General features: G+C 44.7%; 1 protein-coding gene across 2 annotated transcripts; it reads left to right on the top strand.

The window, feature by feature from the left end:
• Positions 1 to 1,421: 1,421 nt before the first annotated feature.
• RANBP3 (RAN binding protein 3) lies at positions 1,422 to 20,795 on the top strand. 2 transcript variants are annotated; one of them, XM_034070818.1, is made up of 17 exons: positions 1,422 to 1,474; positions 5,771 to 5,826; positions 7,787 to 7,823; positions 7,910 to 7,996; positions 9,367 to 9,438; positions 10,599 to 10,664; positions 11,311 to 11,403; positions 12,026 to 12,129; positions 12,902 to 13,021; positions 13,637 to 13,740; positions 14,804 to 14,882; positions 15,779 to 15,881; positions 16,707 to 16,831; positions 17,451 to 17,571; positions 18,204 to 18,346; positions 18,691 to 18,871; positions 19,365 to 20,795. In XM_034070818.1, the coding sequence occupies exons 1-17, from the start codon at positions 1,453 to 1,455 to the stop codon at positions 19,406 to 19,408; spliced, it is 1,557 nt and encodes a 518-aa protein (XP_033926709.1). In that variant the 5' UTR covers positions 1,422 to 1,452; the 3' UTR covers positions 19,409 to 20,795. The 2 variants fall into 2 exon arrangements, with proteins under 2 accessions (XP_033926709.1, XP_030910401.1); XM_031054541.2 differs by lacking the exons at positions 1,422 to 1,474; positions 5,771 to 5,826 and adding an exon at positions 6,385 to 6,456.
• The last annotated feature ends 1,657 nt before the right edge of the window (positions 20,796 to 22,452 follow it).

Below are 22,452 nucleotides of genomic sequence, written 5' to 3'. Positions count from 1 at the left end.
AATGGGTAATTACTCTCACACCTTTTCAACAGCAGTGTTTGGCTCCGTTTGTAGGACATGGCTACTTCAGGACAGGAACTTAATTCCATCAGAACTGGAGCTAAGTCAGCCACGATGCCTATGCCTGCAAATGATGGTTCTCCTGTGATTAAGGACAATGTTTGCCGTGCAGTTCTCTGCACCAGATGTGATCCAGGTCTCCAGGGAAGAGGCACTGACAAGGTCCAAAGCCACACATGGACTCAGGCTCCATCTGGACAGCACCCAGCTGCCGGCACTGGTGCCCAGCTCTGTGCACACTGGTGGCCATGCCCAAAGTGAAAACATCTGACAGAGCTGCTCCAAGCGTAAGGCCATGACTGGAGGAGGTGATAAAACCAGCTGAAGTCAGCTGGGATAAAAGCAGAGCTGCTGCAGCCCCATGACCCCAGCTCCAGCAGTGCTGCTGGGGCTGCAGCAGCATTGGTGCTCTCCATCAGCTCGCTGCATCCACCGGCTCCTTCCTCCTCACCTTCTGCCCTGCCTGCTCTCAGCCTCCAGTTCCTGCATTGAGACCCCAGACATCCTCCTCTCTTAGCCGTGCTCTTGGCTGGTGCTCTCAGAAGCTGCACATAGTCTCTGCAAAGCTGTACTTGGTCTCTGGGTGCAGCTCTGGCTTTCCCACCATGGTAGCCCTGCTCCTGCAGAGCAAACTGCTGCTCAGCACCGCAGGGCAAGGGCTGCCTTGTGAGCGGCTGCTTGGCAGACAGAAGCCAGAGAGCAGAATGCAGTGGTGCTCACCAGCCCATGATGTATCTGTGGGTGCTCACCAGCCCATGATGATGTATCTGCGGGTGCTCACCAGCCCATGATGATGTATCTGCGGGTGCTCACAGCCCATGATGATGTATCTGCAGGTGCTCTGTATTCAGACTCTGCAGCAAACACCAATTAATATTAATAGTTATTAATTGCCTTGCATGTTTTTCTCTGCTGTGTCCCTCTGAATCATGGATCCACTCCAACCTGGGGATGCTGAATCTCCATGGAAGTCAATGTGTTCAGCAGCCTGGAGGAGCTGGCACTTGGTTTAGGCAGGAAACTTTCCAACCCCCTTTCCCATTCTTCGTTTCAGACAGGCCAGGTTCCTGCTCACACCTAAGCCAAACATTTCCGAACCCCTGCTGTGTGTCCTGTACACGTGTATGTGTACAGCCTGCCAGGTACCTGTGCACACGGGCAGACCCTGGGCACGGCTTGCCCAGACCCCTGTCCCGTGTTGACCACGGTAAGCTTGTTAAGGCCAGCAGGAGCCATTGTGGCCCCGTTCCCCATGGCGCTGCTGAGCACCCGCGCATGCGCAGCGCCCCCTCCGAGCGGCCACAAAGCGACGCCTGCGCGGAGCGGTCCGGCCCGCGGTGAGTGGAAGCGTCCGGCCGCGCGGTGCATTGTGGGCGGGATTGAGGAAGTAAAATGGCGGACCTGGCGAACGAAGGTAGGCGGGCACCGGCGCTGCGCAGCGGGGCGGCCGCGGGGCCGCTCCGGTCCGGCTCTGCCGCCGCTCCCGGCCGCAGCCCGGCCTCGGCACCCGCTGGCTGAGGTGCGGCCGGGCCTGCGCTCGCCCTCGGAGCCGTTCCGTCCCTGCGGCCTCCGCCGTGCCCCGGCCCCTGTGGGGCGAGCGGCCGGACAAAGGGAGCTGCGGGGCGGGGGTGGCGGCGGCCCCGGGCCGCGCTGCGGATGCCTCCCGCCGGGGGCGGCTCCCGGGGGCGGCGGAGCGGGGCAGCGGGTGCCGTGCGTTTGGTCCTGGGGCAGCTCTGAGCCGCTTTGTGTCCCAGTTCGGCCGCTTGCGTTCTGGGGGCATTGCCCACCGGTTTAGGCCTGTTGTAAATATTTTCTGAACTTCCACTCGTGTTAATCCCCCCTCTGGCTAAGGGGATAATAGAGGTGATTACGTAAAGCTAAGTGAAGTATATTTATATATATATGCGTTTTAGCTGAAAACCTCCGAAGTAAAGAGATAATGGTTTAACCTCTCTCTGAAGAGGGTTAGGAACATACGGGCTGTGCTATTGTAAGATTTGGGTGTTCTCCTAGGCGCATAGAATGTTGTGTAGGTGACAGTAGGCATCAACAGTTTGCCTTTGAGAATGACAAACTTCTTTCCAAGTCTCTGCAAAACCAAGTTTACCCCAGCTGTCTGTTTCTCATCCCTTTTCTCAGCTACTGAAAGAGAGGAAATGCTGGAAGGAGGCAAATGAAAGTGTATGAGGCCCCTTCTTTAAGACAGCTCCTTCCATTTGAGCTCTGTAACAGTGGCAATTACAGCTCTGATATTAACATTAAACAACAGGAAGCAAGTGTCTGTTATAGGTGTTTGAAGATGATGCCTGTGAGCAGCTGGCAGATAATTACACTGAAGTTACTTCACAAGTCCTGTGCTCTAGCGTGTCTTGGGCTCCCAAACTCAAGATGAGCTGGCAGCACACGAAGAGGTGTGAGAAGTGGTAATGACTGCTTGTGAGAAACTTAAGGGCAGTACTTCCATACTGTTGTCATAATAACCTTACAGTAAGCTTTCAGGATTTACTGTGTTCTTTCAGATCCACAGGTTTGGGAATGGCTGTCATAAGTTGTGCAAGCCTCTTGCTTCATCTCCTGGTTCTAGTGGGAAACATTAAGCTCAACAGTGAATTCCAAGTTAGCAATGTTTATTGCATCTTTTGCTGCTGACTTGTTGTGTGTTCCTACCCCTGTCTCTGCAGCATTGCATGGGGGAACTCTACTCTTTCATCTAATCTTCCTTTTTCTCTTTCTTTTTTTCTCTTCAGATCCTTTTCTGCCCCCAATGACTTCCCTCATTTGCTGATCTCTTTCGTTTGTGCTCACATCTCCTTCCAGTTGTCATCTTCATCCTTTGCTGTTCCCTTCCTTCTTCCACTAAAGTGATAAAAGCTTTCATAGGATCAAGCAAGATCAGCTTGCTTCTGAACTATTGCCTCTTCTGCCTATCCTGATAGTACTGGCTGCCGTGTCTTGTGTTGAGTTGAGTTTCTTTCCTCCAGGTCAGTTTTGGAGGTGTCTGTTCTTTGTATACCGGTGCAGGTACATGTATATCCTGGCATCATTCCCCTAAAAGTCAGTGGACTCCATAGTTTTTCTCCTCACCTGTCTGAAACAGTGATATTCTCAGGTGGCTTTGATTGTTTTCTCCTCATTCTTAAACACATCAACCTACTTTTCAGTACTGAGGTGAATGTTTTATTTCCTTGTGTCCAGGTATTTTCATTCACATCTGTGAAGTGACCGTTCTGGTACTTGTGATTCTTTGATCTTCTGCTTCGTATTGATCTTCTGTTTGAAGTGTTTGATAGCTAAATGGTCATGTTCACAAACCAAGCCTGGTTGAAATGAAGCTCTTGGTATTCCTTAATCTCGTTTGCTTTGTACACCAGTGCTGCCTCAGTCCTACTTTGTGAGGTGTGAAGCTCATTATTTTTTGGCACAGGTACCTAGAAAGAGGTTTCAGTAATTTGTGCAGGTTGGTTTTGCTGAGCACGTTTCAACCTTGACTTTTCTTGTCTGCTCATGCAAGTGAGACTTGCATAGACTGTTACCTGTTTGATTACTGCGACAAACCTTCTGGCCTTGGAAACTGGGTTTGTTCGGCTTGTGTCCTTTCACCTTACTGATGCAAAGCTCTTGGAACCTGTCATTTTTACCATGGCACCCTTTTGTTCCAAATCATTCATTGTTCTTTCCTTTTCCAACCCTATGTTATCTTTACCTTTTAAATTATGATGCTTCTCTTAGTCTGTTGTCTGCCTTAAAGGTCTGAGATGTCAATACTGCCTCCAAGTAACCAGTCTGTAATATCCTTTAAGCCTCTAGCTGTTTTAATGGATGATATTTTTTGTGATTCATTTCTTCAAAGCCACCAGCATTCCCTCTGCTATTCCCATAACTGCTTCATTTTCTTCATGCTGATTGTGTCTTGATGTTTTTCCCATTCACTTGCCTGTCTTTTTCTCCAGTCAGTTGGTGAAACTGTACATGTACCTCTTTGTAGTGAGTTGATGGCAAACTGTGTCTTGGCAGAAGAAGATTGTTGGAGTAAGGGGGTGAAGGATAATATGGTCCAAACACCACTTTCCAAAGAAGTTTGTACTCTGAAGGTTCTCTTGACCTTGCCCCTCATGAGAGGAGATGGGCTGGTAAGTGTGGAGCATAGAGGAGGAGACAGTGACTTCTGGCTGTGTGAAGTTTGGCGGTGTCACAAAGACTTGGTGACCTGATGATAAAGGCATTGTGAGAAGTTTGATTATTGAAATCCAGGATTTGTTAATGGTAGGCACAGTTGCTATTCTATAAAGCAGTTACTGAATTGTATCAGAAACTGTCTCTGAAGTCTTTGGTGGGATGTTCTTTGGTCTTCCTGCTCATCATGTCTTAAAACTGCCACTTCACATATAGAGTACCATGGAGAACCAGACAGCTTCCATCATATAAACCTGAATGCTTTGTTCACTCACTGGCTGTTAATACAGAACTTGTTCATATAGATAGTGCTGCTGAAGCTGCCTTACATGGTAGAGTTTCCTTGTGTGAGAATGAGTTACTATGTCACTGTTCAGGCATTGAAAAGGTACAAGTCTTTCTCAGGGCTAAAACTTGATGCTTTTTTTTCTGGTGGCTTTTCATGTTCTGAACGCTTTTAAAGTGTTAATTTTCTGAAATTCCCAGTTTTTAAGACTGAATTACTGAGAAGGTGGAACTTCTGCAAAGAAACTTGCCTTGTTTTGGGGTCATTAAGAACAGAAAACAAACCCCATTCTTTGTAGAGATGTGGGGTTGGTCTCTTTCAAGGAGCAAGTGATAGCTTGAGGCTGTTTCCTCTTGTCCTGTGCCAGGGGAGGTTTAGATGGAGAGGAGGAACAATTCCTGCCCCACAGGGTGCTCAGGCATTGGAACAGGCTGCCCAGGGCAGGGCTGGAGTCATGTCCTTGCAAGTGTTCACGCACCATGGAGACAAGGCCTCAGTGCCATGGGTTAGGGGTGGCCTTGGCAGTGCTGGGGATGATCTTGAAGGTCTTTTCCAACCTGGTTGATTCTATGATCCTAGAAATTCTTTCCATTCTTGAGGACTAAATGTTGATGTGTTTACTTAGTGTCCTGCTAACATTTGAATTGACACTTCAAGGGGGAAGCAGACATGAACTTAAATGATGTAGAAAAGACTGGTTCTTCTGTAATAATATGCATGGGATAGTTGGTTTAAATTTTAGGTGTGCAAATGTTGAAGATTTAGGACCTTTCTGAAGGTTTCAGTGGTAATAAAATGCAAATGGAATCAAGTGTCAGATTTAGGTGACCTTTAAGAACGGGCTGTGTGGGTGTGTACAGCAAAACTCCCTTTACATTAATGCTTTATGGCAGGGAAGGAGAAAACCTTTGCCTGCAAAATTGACGTGTGTTCAGTAACTACTGCTGCAAAGGGCTTTTCCTCCCAGTGTGTCCTAGTTTGGTCAAAGTACTGGTTTGAAATAGAGATCTGGAAGCAAAAGACAAAGAGCTTTTGGGTATCACTTGTATTGATCTTCAAAAAGAAAAAGGAGCGTTTGAAGAACAAGTCCTTTAATTATATGTTACCAGGAACCAGTGGAAACTGTTTGGGTAACTGAGATGCAAGTGCTTAGGGATTCATTGCTGGTAAAAACGTCTTGGAACAGAATGTTTTCATATTGGTCAGTAATGAATGTGGTTGGGAAAAAACCATTGATTTCTCTTTTTACAGAAAAACCTGCCATTGCTCCACCAGTCTTTGTATTTCAGAAGGATAAAGCACAGAAGGTAAGGTGATGTTTATATGGATTTCTCTTTGATTTGTTCTGTCACTTTGGGTCTGCCATTGAGGTAGCTGCCATGCCAGTCAGTAGAAATGCAGTTTGTGACTCCCCAGAGGTTGTCATCACAGGAGACACAACAAGTGTTAATTTTAAACTTCAGGTGTAAGCTGAGAGTTTATTGAGGTTAAGAGCTGCTCTGAGTGAGAAAGTGGGTGTATAGCAGGATGCTGGAGAGGGACTTTGGACTAGGGCCTGTAGGGACAGGTCAAGGGGAATGGCTTGAACCTGCCTGAGGGGAGACTGAGCTGAGCTCTTAGGCAGAAGCTGTTCCCTGTGAGGGTGCTGAGGCGCTGGCACAGGGTGCCCAGAGAAGCTGTGGCTGCCCCATCCCTGGCAGTGCTCAAGGCCAGGTTGGACACAGGGGCTTGGAGCAGCTGCTCCAGTGGAAGGGGTCCCTGCCCATGGCAGGGGTTGGAACTGTGATTGTGACACCTACACATGGCATGTTCTCTTTGTTGCTAAGGCTGTTCTGCACAATCCCTGCACTCTTTTCTTGCACTAGCTTCCTCCTCTCCCCCCACCAGAAATGGGCCATTTCAAGTAAACCCAGTGGCGAATGGATCGTCCTCACAAGGTACAAACAGCTGAAGGTGTCTGACTCGCTCAATGACCTGCTGCAGCCGTTTTCCTATTTCCCCTTTTTTTGTTTTGAAGGTTAAAGTTTTCAAGGGTTAATATGTTTAAAATACAGCTGGTGAAGGTAGCTATGGACTTAGGCAGTTTTCTGTCCTTGTCTGTTACGAGGGCTGGCCAAGAGAACTGTGTTTGTGAGGATTTCAGGAAACCTGTGACATGTGGGCATTATCTTAGACTTGTTCCCAAAGAGCAGAAACCGTTTCAAAGCAGTCAGCCCAGAGCTGAAAGAAATGTAAGAACCAGAAATGCTGCTGGAGAATACATACAGGAATTCCTGGCTACACAAGAGCATCCTTCAAGTTCACTGCATTCACTTAAATGTGTGGGATAGTATCCTGATCAGGACAGAGCTTGGAACATCAAATACAGTATGAATGGAGTTGGGCTCATAGATCTGTGTGGAGGGGGCTGTGTTGCAGAACTGTTGTTCCCTGTTTCAGAGCTGTTCATTCCCTGTGCTTAGTTTCAAAGTAGGATGCTGGTGAGTCTCTGTACTCTTCTATTCATGTAGTAGTGCTGGACTAGGGAGAGGGTCCAGTTGTGTCAAGAGATTTCACAACAAGATGAAGGTGCTGATGGTGCCCTGGTCACTTCCCATAGTGAAAGGAAGCCATCCTGGGATTATATGGTGCAGGAACAAGGGAAATTGTATCAGGGGAAGCAGAAAAGATCAGGACCATCAGAAAAGATGTGAAACGTGTACTCGAAGACTTCCTGAATGTTGTGATAGTTGGTGATGGTTCTTGGTTTGTTTCTGGCACTGTGGAACGTGCTGGGAGACTCCTTCCTGTAAACCTACCATACTGTTGGTTTATAGAGTGCACTGGGAAAGGGCTTCCTCCTTTGCTTGAAGGAGAGCAAGCCAGTTACATTGATCAGAAAGTGCTTTGGAATGAAGTTCCAACTAAAAGGCACATTCATGAGGAGCTTGAGGCTTCTGTGATGTTCTTCAACTTAATCCGAATTTCAGTGTTGTCACTTTGAGGTTTTCAGTATCTGCAAGCTGTGATTGTAATAATGGTTGCATAGTCTCTGGAGATGGTAGTGCTTGGATATAGCTTTCCAGGTATCTTATTTGTAAATGAAATAAGTGGAATCTTACTTAATAGTATTTTGGGTGAGACTCAAGATGCTTCTGTGTAAGTTGGAAACAATGCATTGCCAGGAATGAAAACCCCTTCAAAGTGATGATTAAAGCATCAGATGGATCCAAAGAGATTGAGATGTTCAGTGTGTGATTTTGTTTTGTCACTGTCATCTGATTTCAGAGATCAGCAGATGGCTCAAGTCCAGAAGATGGGGATGGTAAGAGACTTTTCTGTAAGATTAAATCCCACAGAATGACTCTCCAGGATTTTGTGCATTTTCCTCTAATTACCTTTATCCTGCAGAATCTGATCGAGAGGATGGGAGCTATTGTCCACCTGTAAAGCGGGAGAGAACGTCGTCCTTAACTCAGTTCCCTCCTTCTCAATCAGGTAGATGTGGCTACAATATTATATATGATACATACGGCTTTCCTTCCCATATACGTCATTGGGAGGGTTTGTCTTCAACAGATTATATTGCATGAAGTATGACAGGATTTTTCGGCTCTTTCACTTTTTATGAGGCTGTGGAAGAAGCTTAAGCATGATGAGATGAGAAAGGGAAGTCATCTCTGGCTGCTGTTATACCAGAAGATGCAGCACGTGCCTTTTGTATTCAAGTTCTAGATTATTTTTTCTTACTTGCTTCTTCCCTTTAATTCCATCTTCCCTCTTTTCATGATGATCTGCCTTAACCTCAAACACGATGCAGGTTCATGTAAGAAAAGTTCCCCTACCCTTGTGAGAACTATAACCCCACCCAAAATTGAAGGGGTTTGGACAGTGAAATATTGTCTGCAAACAAGGGCCATTGAATGATGACAGCAATATTCAAAGAAATCTTTATGGAAGTTGTGGGGGAAGATGTCCCTGTCTGTGGCAAGCAGTTGGAACTGGATGAGCTTTAAAGCCCTTTCCAACCCAAGATTTCAACTAAGATGATGGGAACAAAGTAGTGGATTCTCCAGATGTGCCCCAAGCACTGACATCTCTTAACTAAAACAGTTCTTGCCCAAAGCTGAATGTGTCTGTGAAGAGAGAAGCATAAATTCTAGAGAACATTCCTGTGAGTGAATACAAATATCAAGCATTACCATTCCCAGTGTGTGAACTGCAAGAATTCACCTCTGGCCTTCCCAGCAACTGTGCTGCTGCCTGTGCACACCACAGGCAGTGATCATTCTCTTGCACCTGCCAGGTAGGAAATGTATTGAATCCTCTCTCCTTTAAAAGGAATGGGAGAAAAGGAAAAGACTAAAACAACTTGCACATGACCTGAGACTTTGCCCTGGCAGCAGAGTAACTAAGAAAAAGGTAGCTTTTTTCACAGGAAGTTGTTGGGAAGTAACCTGATCACAGCAAATCCAAGAGATTTCTGTTGAATCCTTCAGTTTAACAGTAGAAGATTAAAAGCTGGAACTACAAATGTATGAAAACTTACAGATAGGAATTATTTTATAAAACATATCTGTCAACTCCTTTGGGCTTTACTGAATTTGGTAGCACAGACCACAGAAATCAGAGTACATGGATGGCAGCTGGGGGCTTAATCCACAGCAGACAGCGATAAGACTGCTGACATAAGTGGGGAAGAATAATGTACCTGTAATACTGGTTTAGTTCAGAAGAAAGAAAAACCCAAAGTGAACAAGACAAGTGACTAGAAAAACTGTTCTCAGTTTCCAGCTCTGATGTGTCTGGGAACAGAGTTAAAATTCAGATAAAATACACACCTTCTCTTTCTTTTTCCTTGACTGCAGTAACAAAGAACAACGTTTTTATGCCATCAAGCTTCTGTGAACCTTCTACAGGCAACTCTGATTCGGAACCAGGTGAGCTTTCCCATTTCTCTGCTTTTGCTCAGCAAACTGCTGTCAGTCTGTCACAAGCCATAATCTGTGGTGATGTTCAGCCATTATCTGTGAACTGCTTCTCTTGTTAATCCCTCCTGTTCTGTAACTTGGTTTTGCTGGTATTGCTGTATAGAATCCCTGCCTGGTTTGTATTGGAGGGGACCCTAAAGCTCCTCCAGCTCCAACCCCTGCCACGGGCAGGGACACCTTCCCCTGGAGCAGCTGCTCCAAGCCCCTGTATCCAGCCTGGCCTTGAGCACTGCCAGGGATGGGGCAGCCACAGCTTCTCTGGGCACCCTGTGCCAGCGCCTCAGCACCCTCCCAGGGAACAGCTTCTGCCTAAGAGCTCAGCTCAGTCTCCCCTTGGGCAGGTTCAAGCCATTCCCCTTGTGCTGTCTCTACAGGCCCTTGTCCAAAGCCCCTCTCCAGGTTTCTTGTTGTCCTGCTTAGCACATTGTTATCGTATGCTTAAATGGTAGGAGAATAAGTAAGATGGGAAGGTGTAGAGCATGGCCATTATACCCATAAGAGAAAACATTGTAAGTTCTTGGGAACTCATTTTGTAATAGCTGTGGGTTTATGAATATGATTTCTTGAGCTTTTGTTTTTTTCACCTAAAATCTTCAAGTGTAGTGAGTGCAAACAAAGGAATTTCATTTCCCTTCCTACTGTAAAAGTGAATGGAATGACGAGAAATTAATACTACCAATTAAGTGTAACTTGATTGATAATTAGCAGTTGGGTGCTTAATAGCAGCTGTCATGTTCAGTCATAGTGTTGGGTCTTTCTTCAGTTTGAGTCTCACTTAGAACCTCTGTTACCTCGATTAATTCCTTCACACAAAGATCTCAATCTCTTGTGTGAAAAGGATCTGTTTCAGGTTTCTACTGACAAACCAGTCTGGAGGGGGTTTTATTGCAACAACTCATGTTTCTGTCTTTGTGCATTTGCTGTGATGATTCCTGGAAATCCTGACTTCTTTTGGAAGACAGGAATTTGTTCTTTGGGAATCTCCTAATGACTTTGGATATTTATAACATTTGTAGGTTATTAGAGTGGGGAAAACATGAAGGATTGTGACTTGCAGGGTATGTAGCGTGTTACAGCTATGGCCTTTCACGTTTGTATTTTGCTTCCAGAGGAAAAGAGCAGTGGATTCCGGCTGAAGCCCCCAACCCTTATCCATGGTCAGGCCCCCAGTGCAGGTGAGTTCAATCTATTCTGCGGCAGTACAAAGAAACCAGTTTAAGCATTTCATGTATGTAGGGGTTTCCTCAAACTGCTGCTGTAAGTGGAAGGCAGAAAAGTCTTCCATCCTCCACAGTGGTTATGCCCATATCCACTGTGTAACATACAGACACAGCCAGGCTTTGGCTTGGGTCAGAACTGTGCTTCTGAAACTTGTCAGAGCTTAGTGTGCTTTGATTCAGTCCTTAGAGTAGTGCTGGGCTCCCTGCACCTATACCTGGAAATCTCTTCATTAGGAAGGGAGGAGGAGACTTGGAATGTGTACTTCAGTAATGTGTCAGTGCATAAACAGGATTGCTTGTGTACTGTTTGCTTCTCTTACATTTTGGCTTGTATTTCTTAGTTAGTCATAAACTCTCTTCTGTGCTTTCAAGGATAAGGTAGAGAATATATATTTAAGTGGGTTTTATTAGGCTAGGAAGTTGTCTTCCCTACCTGGGACTATTTCTGTTTTGAGTGAGAGATGGGAAGGAGGAGGAGGCTTTATTAATGTCTGCTTTTCCATTGTGTGCTCTGTTGTAAGCAGTTACAGAAGAGATGAGCTGAAGCTGAGTTTTTCAACTTTAAATCTTTATAGCTCTTGAAAACCCTTTGTACTTGCAGGTCTCCCCAGCCAGAAGCCAAAGGAGCAGCAGCGCAGTGTGCTACGTCCAGCAGTATTACAGGCACCACAGCCAAAAGCTTTCTCACAGATGGGTAAATAACACTTTTGCTTTCTAAAGTACCGCAAAGGGAGAACAAAAACCCCAAATCTCCTTAGTGCAGCCGTTTGTTTTACTCAGCATCTGTCTCTGTTGTGCTGGGTTTCTTCTTTCAGGAAAGCAACATCATAGATGTGAGGTGGGTGGGGAAATGGCTGCACCCAGTGGATGGTGGTGAACAGCTTCTTCAACTGGGGAGGTGTCACCAGTGGGGTCCCCCAGGGATCGATATTGGGCTCAGTGCTGTTCAATGTCTTCATAAGTGATCTGGATGATGGGATCAAATGTACTCTGATGAAGTTTGCCAATGATACCAAACCGAGTGGGGAAGTGGACACTTTGGAAGGTAGAGGCATCCTGCAGGGTGACCTGGACAGGCTGGAAGAGTGGGCTCCCAAGATGAAGTGACTTCTTGCTCACCTGGTTTTCTGCATGTTGACTTTTGATTCAGATAAGAATTGCTGAATCGTGGTCCTTGTAAATACTATGGGAACTCTGTATTTTACATTGCAGTGTTTCCTGGGCTTAAGAAAACAGCATGCTGTTGGCTACGGAAAACTTGTAGGACAATGTAAGTATGTAGAGAACTTACACAATTTTCCCATTCCTTATTCCAGTTCTCAGCAGCGGCACCAATGGTGTGAATATCCCAGCAGATTCCGCAGCCACATCAGAATCACTAAGTAATGCCACACTGAAGAGCTCTGACTCTGAAGACAAGGTGAGTTGCAGGAGCACTGGAAGGACACTCAAGGTGACAGCCTTCAAAATAGTATTCTCTGAATAAAGTCTATTTGTTTAGGAATATGAGTGCAGTTACAGCAGTGATAGCCTCCTTCTCTGTCCATACCATGGGAGTGCATTTTAGGTGTAGTATTAGATTTTGTACTAATAGTACACTGTTTTTATCTTTACTAAATGCAACAAAGATTTACTGAATCCACTTTAGGATGTTTTTTCATACCTATTTTTGGCCATTTCTGCTTCTGTTGTCATTGTTTCCTTATAGTCCTTCTAACTTTTTCTAATCTTGCTGTAAAATCTTACTGCTGCTTGAGAGCAACCTACTCTAGTGGAAAGTGTTGCTGCTTGTGGCAGGCGGTTGGAACTGGAGGAGCTTTAAGGTTGCTTCCAGCCCAAACCATTCTGTCATTTAGCACAGTTGAACATTGAACCAGGCTCCCAAACTGGAAAGCTTGATAACATCCTTGGATTGGACTTGACTGTAGGAGCTCTCTGGTAGCCTAGCACTGATGCTGCTTTGAGCACAGTTTGGACCAAGGGATTGTTAGAGATCCCCTGGAACTTCAGCTATCCTGTGATTCATTAAGGAAGATGATTTTAAACAGGATTTTTAAAGCAAAAACTGCCTTGTAGCTCTGGAGATATTATTACAGGTTTGTCATCGGAAATGACTGTGTGACTCACAGTGTCATAACATGGCTTTTGTTGGAAAAAACTCAAGGCTAAAGCTTTGCATTTCTTTTCTTTAGGCAGGAGAATGTCAGAAAAAAGAGTCTAACAACACTTCAGATGATGACAGCTGTGAGAAGGCAGAACTAAATGCACAGCAAGCGTTTGTATTTGGGCAAAACTTAAGAGATAGAGTTAAGGTACACGTGTTTGTTATCTTGACTGAGTTGATGTCTTTGAGTGAGGATGAGCAGCAGTGGAACAGATCATTTGATGGCATGAGCATTAGGCACTGTTTCTGAAGTATTTTGAAGCCACCCTATATAGGAGGGTTAAAACCTTCCTATATTTAAACAAAATGAAAAGCTGTGAACACGGTTTGGCTGTTCAGTAAAACTGGTTTTCCAGACATTTAATAAATGCATTAATAATGTTCATTAGCATAAGAAGCTCATAGGTAACAAGCTCTGTGCAATCTATTGTTTTCTCTTACCTTTTGGGTCAGAATTAAGTTGAAGTGTGTTCCTAAGTTGCTCCCATGAAACTTAGAGTTCACATAAAAGGTGAGAAAAGGAAAACAAGGCAGCCTGGGCTCAAACCTGTGCATGGAGTGATTCAGCTGTATTTTTAGCACCTCTTGTTGAAGACAGGGTTGCACAGGTTGCCTGGCATGACAAGAGCTATACCAGCTCATAGGTTTATATTGCTTTATTGTAGACAGTGCCTGTGGCTGGAGCTCTGTCTTGGGAAAGTACGAGCTGGGAAGTTTGTGGTCAGTAGTTCAGACTGTCAATGTCTCCTCCTTCTGTTCCTAGCTGGGGGATGAAAGCGATGAAGCTGCTGACGTGCCCAATGCCGGCCTCCACGCGACAGACACACCTTCTGCAACAAATTATTTTCTACAGTACATCAGTTCCAGGTGAGACTCCAGGGAAAGCTGGAGGACACTTATTCTGTGTTCAAGATGATTTGTGGTTGTGCTGTTCGGATGCAGGGCTTATACTGGGTCAGTGGGATCCCAGGCTTCTGGAGAATGAGGTGGCAAGCTTCAGATGTGAGGGAACCCTCAAGGGGATGCATGTGACACCACTTGTTTGACCACAACCTCACCAAAGCCTCTTCAGAAAACTAACAAGCATAAGATGAGAGAAATTTTCTCATGAATGAATAGAAAGAAACAGTGATGGAATTAATTGGAGCTACTGGTAGAATCCTCTACAGATCTGTGCTTCAATCTGCTCTAGTGGAAGGTGTCCCTGCCTGTGGCAAGGGGGTTGGAACTGGATGAGCTTTAAGGTCCCTTCCAACCCAAACTGTTCCATGATTCTGTGAACAGTAACTTAAGTTTTCTCAGTCTGTAAAATAAAAAAAACCCACTGTTGTCCTTCCTAAATGGGATTTAAATTCTGTTCATAAAAAATGCCAAATGGGAGGAGGATGCTTATTCTGTAAGGAAGATGTGAGGGCTGAGATTTGATTGTGAAACTTCTTGGTGAGCATAGTATTGGAGATAGCCTAATGAGGCATTATTTATCCCTCCTGTCTTTAAGTGGCTTAGTTTTAATTCTTATTCTTTCTGAAAAAATGGACCTAAACCCTGTAGTAATTCACATTTGTGCATGTGAATGTAATGTGCATGTAAATACACAAGTACGTTGTATGATCAAACAATAAGCCTTCATTTAGCATTCAGCATGGCTTAATGTGGAGTTAGGTATCTAAAGGGAAGATATTTACAGTGACAAAACATTTGCCATCATTCTGAGAGGGTTCTCATTCTGTAAAACCAGGACATGGTCTCGTGTTACTAAGCTGAAATCATTTTTGCTGCTGTTCCTGTGTCAGCCGGTACTTAAAGCCAGCAACAGTCGCTCACTTACTGAGGAATTCTGTCAGAAGATAAATGGATATTTCCTGACTTCTAAAACCTGTTTTGTTGGGGGGGTGGGGTTGTTTGCTGTTGTTTCTTTGTTTTTCTCCAGTGTAGAGAACTCTACAAACAGTGCAGATGCATCTAGCAACAAGTTTGTCTTTGGCCAGAACATGAGTGAGCGAGTCCTAGTGAGTATCCACAGTGAATGGAATGCTCTAGGTCTGTGAGGAGTCTGTGTTCTGGATTCTCACACGGGGATTTTGAGAACCTTTAATTATTCCCATCACTGGAGCATGGCTTTCTTGCAGTGGTTTTCCCTTGTAGGTAATTCCCTTTTCTGAGTGCAGTGCGGGGGTTTCCTTATGAGTACTGGCTGCAGCAGCAGTGTCCTCTGGGGTTTCCCTGCTGACCTCTACTGGTGTAAGGAGCTTGAGTGCCTTCTAGTAGTCCATGAAGTTCTCAAGTCCAAGCACTTTATGGCACAGTTTGCTTTAAATGGCTTCTTCAACATAACTGTTTGAGTGGTTTGTGTTTTCTGGCCTCCAAATGGAGAAAAGCTCAGTTCCATGAGCCCTCAGTGGTGGGATTCCAAGGCCAGCAGCCTCAGTAGTGAGGTGTGATTCAGAAAACTGTTCATGGTGTACTATCCAAAGGTACAACTTCCAGTGCCTCACTGTCTCCTACTGTTGTTTTTATTGCTATGCTGGTCTAAAAGGGAAACATTGAATGCTGTGTACTCATCCCCATGTAACCCCTGAGCAGGGAGTTCAGCCAGGGATGTACCAGGTTGAACTGTAGCTGAAATTCCTTTGCTTTATTGAGTATAACTTCACAATGAGGGTTGAAATTTGGTTTCAGTCCAAGGAAGAATAATCTGAACTGTGTTCAGGTCGGGCTTCATTCAGTTCCTGGCGGGGGAAGTGAGATAGCTGTTACTGTGAGAGCATGTCATCTGTGGGGTGGTTCTTGTGCCGTATGGGTGATGAACACTAGGGCTTCCCTCACTGAGTGATCCCTAGCTTTGTTCTGCAGAATCAGTGTATGCTTTCTGCCTTCTGTTTACCCCCTCCTCTTTTTGCAACAGAGCCCACCAAAATCAAATGAAGGTAGTACAGAGAGTAATAAGGAGAATGCTGCTACAGAGTCTGGGTCTGAATCCTCTTCTCAGGAAGCCACACCAGAGAAAGGTGAAAAACACAACATGATTTTAGGAATGGCAGTTAATCCTTGTTTAAATGTCCTGTTAGTTTATAAAAACATTTTTGTGTTGCCTTTACTGTCCTGTAGCCAAAGACACATCCTCAGAGTGGGAGGTGATGTGCTGGATGCTACAGATTCTCTTGTCCTTTTGGCTTTAATATTAAACATGTACAGGCTACACTGTCTTTCATGGTTGTTCTGCAGTACTGGGAGTACAGCAGAATGAAAGTAGAGGGAGTTACAGAGCAGGTACTTGGACCTACAGAGTGTGGAAGAAATGTGCAAACTTCTTTCCAGCTTCAGTGACTGGATGTCTGAGCTCAATGTACATTAGATTGATTGGGTGCAGCAAATGGGTTGCTTAAACCAAGAGCTGTTTGCTGGATTTTAGACTGTTGGGACTTTTCCGATTGGCAGGATTTTCTGGGAATCTTGGGTTTTCTCCAGCAAACTGCTTCCAAGCCAGTCTAAAAGTGGAAAATGAATGGTGCTGGAGATAGGTGGGCCCATCTGCAGAGCTGATGGCAGTGTTGGTGCTGCTGCAGCGCCTACAGATGTGTGTGTTATAGGAAGGGTTTTGAAACACTGTCTGCAGGGACAAGATCTGTCACTAATGTCCCTCTCCTGTCCCTTGTGCCTTGTGCTTAAAAGCCAAGCTTTAATTTCTGGTGTAAATTTCAGTCCTGTCTCTACTATTCTGTTAACGTGTGTCTTCTGTGCTTTATTGCTTCACATTCTGGTGTACTTGTGCGAGGCCTTTGCCCATCTCACAAACGTGCTAATCCTTCTCCAACTCTCACAATGTTGTTCAGCAAATAATATTTCCGAGTCCCTGGCAGAGTCTGCAGCAGCCTACACTAAAGCAACAGCAAGGAAGTGTTTGTTAGCAAAGGTCGAAGTGATCACCGGGGAGGAAGCTGAAAGCAATGTGTTACAGGTAAGCAAATGGTAATGTTGAGGAGCTTTGAGTTTAGGGGGATTCATCTGGATGGCTGCACACCACCTGAGTCCCTGCAGCTCAGCCACCCCCTATATCTGTAATGGATTTTCTTGTGTTAAAATGCAACCTTTTGATGTTTATTAATCAGAGCCTTACTTTGTTGTTTCTTGATTTCCTCTTTCTGAAGAAATGTTAGTGTTCGGGCTATCCAAATCTTAAGCATACTCTCCTGAATCCATCATAGCTTCTATCATAGAATGCCTTGGGTTGGGAAATGACTGGCTGATGTAAGACTGACTCTTCACCAGTCTCATATCACAAAAAGTTTCCTCTGTGAAGAGTTTGTACCTTGTCTGAAATTGTTCTTGTTGCTCACTCTTGAATGTGGGTATTCTTTAAGAGTCTATAGCTTCTGTTAATAAAACTTTATGAAACCAGTCAGCCTGTTTTGAGGAACTGATTGCAGGAGAGAGGATGACTGCCTTGCTTTACACAACTTACAGACAGTTAAAATTCCAGTATGAAATCTGAATCTTTTTAACTAGCCTTAGGTGACTAAATAGGAATGACATTATTTCAATTGACCACTATGCTACAGAGAGATTTCCTGTTACAGATTCAGTGCAAGCTGTTTGTGTTTGATAAAAACTCCCAGTCTTGGGTGGAAAGAGGTCGAGGACTTCTGAGACTCAATGATATGGCCTCAACAGATGATGGAACATTACAGTCTCGGCTGGGTAAGAGGAACCAGGGGAAATGAGGTACTGGATGACAGTCAGTGCTATTTTCATAGGATGTTTCCATGACGTGCAGCAGCATCTACTTTAGTTATGTCTTAGCTACTGAAACTCAGAAGCAGTTTGGACCTTTTCTCTTGCTTCAGTCTCTTTCTTCCAAAGGGAATATTTCTCCTAATGCAGCAAATGTGCCAGTTGCTTAATTTTCTCTATAAAAGCAAGCTCCATTTAGCAACTACAGTATTTGCCTAGAGATCTATGGTAATGTTCTTCAGATCAGGGCTCTCTGCCCTTTGGGATGGGGTGCTTGTGGCAGGAGAAATCTCTTTGAATAGAGCACTACAGTTCAGACTAGCAAGAATGTGCATTAGCCTGAGGTTAGCTCAGATTCAACCACTGAACATTGTATTAACATGTAAGGCTTTGGGCTCTATCTTTAGATGTGACTGCTAATTTTTAATAGCCTATGTTCTTCTGATTAACAGTTATGACAAGATTAGTGTTTTAAGGGCTTTCCCTTGCTATTCTTTGTAAAGACACTTAAATGGTCTCACAATAAAAAGCCATCTTGGCTGTTTTGAGCTTCATGTTGTGTCTTTTTCCACCTAACTGATCTTGTTCATTTGCTTTAGTGATGAGGACTCAGGGGAGTCTCAGGTTAATCTTAAATACCAAGCTCTGGGCTCAGATGCAGATCGATAAAGCCAGCGAGAAGAGCATCCGGATCACTGCCATGGATACAGAGGACCAGGGAGTTAAAGTTTTTCTTATATCGGTGAGTATTGGTTTTTCTTTACTAGACAAACTTTGTAATTCAAGAACTTGTTAGCATAAGCTTTGGAGGTGTCAGAAAAGCTGTGTGACTCCTGGCTAGAGAGCTTCTCTACAGTCAGATGCATTTGTGAGCCAGATTTGGTGCTGAGCAGACAGGAGTAGACCCTCACCATCACAGTTCAGTCCATCGAGCATCTTCCTATGTCTACCGCAACCCATTCTGACCTAGTGTGGGAAACCCTCCATTAGAAAACTGAGTAGATGGTGAAATTGGGCACAACTGGTGTGGATTCCATAAGCAATGTTTTCTTCTATAATTCTTTGCACCTTTTTCTTGCCATGTAGGCAAGCTCTAAAGACACAGGGCAGCTGTATGCTGCATTGCACCATCGGATCTTGGCCTTGCGGAGTAGAGTGGAACAAGAGCAAGAAGTGAAGAATGTAGCACCTGAGCCAGAGGTAACGCAATCAAATGAGGAAGACAGTGATGATGATGTCATTGCACCTTCAGGATCAGTTGGAAGTGGTAAGCAAGAAAGATAACAGAGCTTCCCGGTTCCCTTACGTCTTTGTCTGTCCTCTCTGTAACTGTATTAGAGATGTGCTTCTGGCTTGTTACTGTGCTTTGCTTTCCTATGACTGAGAACATCCAGCCTTTGACAGAGACCAGTCCTCCATCCTGATTCACTGCGGGGGGGGGGGGGGGAAAGAAGGAATGAATATGAGCAAAAGCAGTGGGTGGATTAAAGAGGCTGAAAACTTGAGCTTTTAGGCTCTGGGGTGCTACTGGAATCCCCATATGAGATAAATCAGATTAATCAAGAACATAGAATTCTGTAGTGGACAGAACTCAGTCTGGAGGAGGAAGATGTAAGGCAGGTGGATGGGGACCTCTGCAGTTCTCATCTGTCCTTGACATCCTAAATCTGAGCCTACTGTGGGCTTCTCAGGTAGGGTCTCTTGTTGTAAAGCAAGAAACAAAAGATTTTTCTTATGACAAAGAACTTTCTTTGTTTCAGGTCCTAATGATGAAGGTGATGGGCAGAATGTTGGCAGCACATAGCAGACGTGTGCCCCTCTGCTTGCAAGGCTGCTATGAACACCATCTTGCAGGCACCTCTGGATCCCCCAGACCAGCTGTTCTTTCAGGCAGTGTTGAAGGCTCCAGGACTTAAGAACTGTGCATCCCTGTTCTGTTTGTTTGGTTTTTTGGTCTGGATCAGTAGATTCCACACAGAAAAAAGCAGACTTGGAAACTACCTGAATGTGGTTTGGGACGTGAAAGCTCATCATATTGATGAGCCAAAAAGAAAACACAAAATAAACACAAAGCAAAACCCAACAAAACCCCAACCATTTCCCCTCTTCCTTGTAATTGAAATGGCACATTACAGCTTGTCACAGCTTTTCAGTGGGACCTTTTGACTGTTTCTTCAGTAGTTCATGTCTTGCAGGCCTCCGAGATAGAACTTTCCGAGACGGTTCCAACTCGAATTCTGCTTTTGGAGCCCCTCCTCCCCCTTAGGAGTTTCTGACACCTGCAGGGGAACTGTGTCCTCACCAGTTCACTGACTGCCCTTTTGGGTTCATTCTCTTTTTGGACTGCAGATGAGGCAGATGATGGCGTGTTCCCTTTGAATTCCAGCGTAGCTTGTGGGCACCGTTGTTCCCTGTCTAGTGGGTTTGTAAACAGAGAAACAAAACATTGTGCTTCATCAGGAAGGGTTGTTTTTTAATGCAGTAACAAGAGACTTCAGAGTCTGCAGGATTCTGCTAATTCCTTTTCTTTCTTCCCATTTCATTATTATTATTTGGGGGTTTATATTGTGGTGATACCTTTTTTTTTGGTTTTTTTTAGTTTTTTCGATAAGATGCTCTTGTGTGTTGAGAAAGTGAAATTATTGTTTTGTACTGTTCTTTTCTGTTCCTATTTAAGGGAGAGCTAAGCCACTATATATAATAGATGTTGCATACAATTTTTTCTTAGGAAATAATATGTTTCTGTGGCTACAGTGAAGTGGAGGAGGCAAACAGATTACACCTTCAGGAAAGCTGAGGAGGAAACAGCAGTTTAGCCCTTGGAAGAACAAACCAGGCTCATGTAATGAGCTCTGCCAGCCATTCAAGTAAACCTGTACTCTGAAGCAGCTCTCATTAAATGGCTTGATTCAACAAGCCATGGAAGCACTTGCCTGATTTACCTACATGTGAATAATCTTCCTGAAGTCAATGCAACTATTCGTGCTTAAAGTTGAGTACATTTTTCAATACCTTGCTGGATTAACGGCCTTAAATAGAAACTTCTAACCCTTCCTGTCCCCTGTTCTGTTTCCTGAAGTCTTGCAGCATGAAGAAAAAGGTAATATTGCCAGCTTTGAATAGTTTGGGCTGAAGGATATTGTATTCTGTTCCACCAAAATAAAAGCAAGAATGTGTTTTCCTGTGTGTAATTCTGAAGTACTCCTACTGTAACCATAGTTCACATTTGCTTTGGATGTTTTCTCATCAGTTGGGCCTTTTGTGTGAAAGTTGAGCTCTATTTTGTTATTAAAACATAAGGTATATTCTTGTCTAGCTAAATTGGAACTTGGGCCTCACTCAACTAACCCAGTGACCAGGTCACTTAGAACAACTTGGGCAGTTTATAGGTTATTTCCATTATAAATAGTTTACTGGTACGTAATTTCTCGCTTGCTCCTTCTCCCATAGGCTGAGGAGATCTAAAATGTACCCGTTCAAAGAACATGAAAGAGGAAGGAACATTTAATGTAGCATGCCTTGAAAAAGAAGGCCCAGGTTGTAGGAGAAAAGCAACTGAAATTCTCCAACTAGGAAAGCAGTCCTTACTGCCTGTGTCTTAATGCAGCCCCTTTTTGTTCACTGGGAGTCATGATCATGTTTCTATCTGTTGGCTGTTGTTAACCACTGCTGGAGGCTTGAGCTGTTGGGGCAGGGGGGTGCTTTGTCCTTCCTGACTGAAGGAACATCTTGGATTACTGTGAAAAGGGCTAGTGAGGAGCTGTGCCACTGCACTGGTGGTTCTCTGCAATGTCTGCTCGTGCCTTTTGGCATAGTGTATTCTCCCTCGAGTGCTGGGGTTTGTTAACCATGCACAAAGCTGTTGATGCACCCCTGCATCTCCTGCAGCTCACACCAGAAGCAGAGCATGGTTTTTAATACCTACATCATTGTGTCTGTATCACAAGGGCTGGGGAACCTCTGTATTTTCAGATAAGAGATCTGCATATTGGATCTTGGACCTTTTTCCGCTCTGATACTCAGATTTAAACTACTCTCTTTAAACAGCCTGGCACCACAAGGCTGCTTGGTGACAGCATAAAGAAAAATGAGAAGGGTTCTTGGTTCGCAGAGCCTGTTTGTGGTGTTATTTCCTGATCCCAAACCCCATGGGGTCTATGCAGAGTCTCACTTTGAGATGCTTTACCTAAACTGAAAGTGATGGTGCATGAAGACTCCCAAGGCAGCAGTAAGCCTATCTGCCTGCTGGGGTTTGGTGGTGGTACAGTCACAGTGTGTTTACACTATGCTTATAGTGAAGAGGGAAATAGTACTGGGAACCACAGCCAGAACTGGCCATAGGTTTTGTTCAACATGGAGTTAGGCCAAAGCAAAACTCTTCCTCTGCCATAGGCTTTTATTGAACTGGTGACAGGTAAAACCAGATCCTGCCCCTGTGTTTCAACAGGTTGATGTAACCCTGCCCTATGAAACTGCATTAACACTTGGATCAGAGATTGAGCAAACAAGCCACCCCAAGACTGGTGGTGTATTCCTTGTGCTGGGGGACTGGGGGGCTTAGAAGGAAGGTTAGGGATGAGCTGTTTTGCCTCCTGCCAACAGCCTGCATCACCTTCCTGCTCCACCTTTGCTCTTAGGTCTGTAGTCAGCAGTTACTGCATTGTATGTTCTGGCTGCTGCCTGATGTGGGCACAGCCTTCCACATTTCCTGGGGGCAAGGGGGGGAATAGTGAGGAGTGTAATAAAAGTGAGCACATCACCTGATAGGGAAAACAGTGCAAGAACAGCAGGAGGAAACCTACCCAGGAAATGCAGATGTTAAGGTGACAAATGTGCAGTTCCAGCATC

This window comes from Melopsittacus undulatus, chromosome 19 (assembly GCF_012275295.1).
Source record: "Melopsittacus undulatus isolate bMelUnd1 chromosome 19, bMelUnd1.mat.Z, whole genome shotgun sequence".
Classification (NCBI taxonomy): domain Eukaryota; kingdom Metazoa; phylum Chordata; class Aves; order Psittaciformes; family Psittaculidae; genus Melopsittacus; species Melopsittacus undulatus.
The sequence above is the reverse complement of the archived record's forward strand: the minus strand, read 5'-3'. Positions and strand labels throughout refer to the sequence as shown.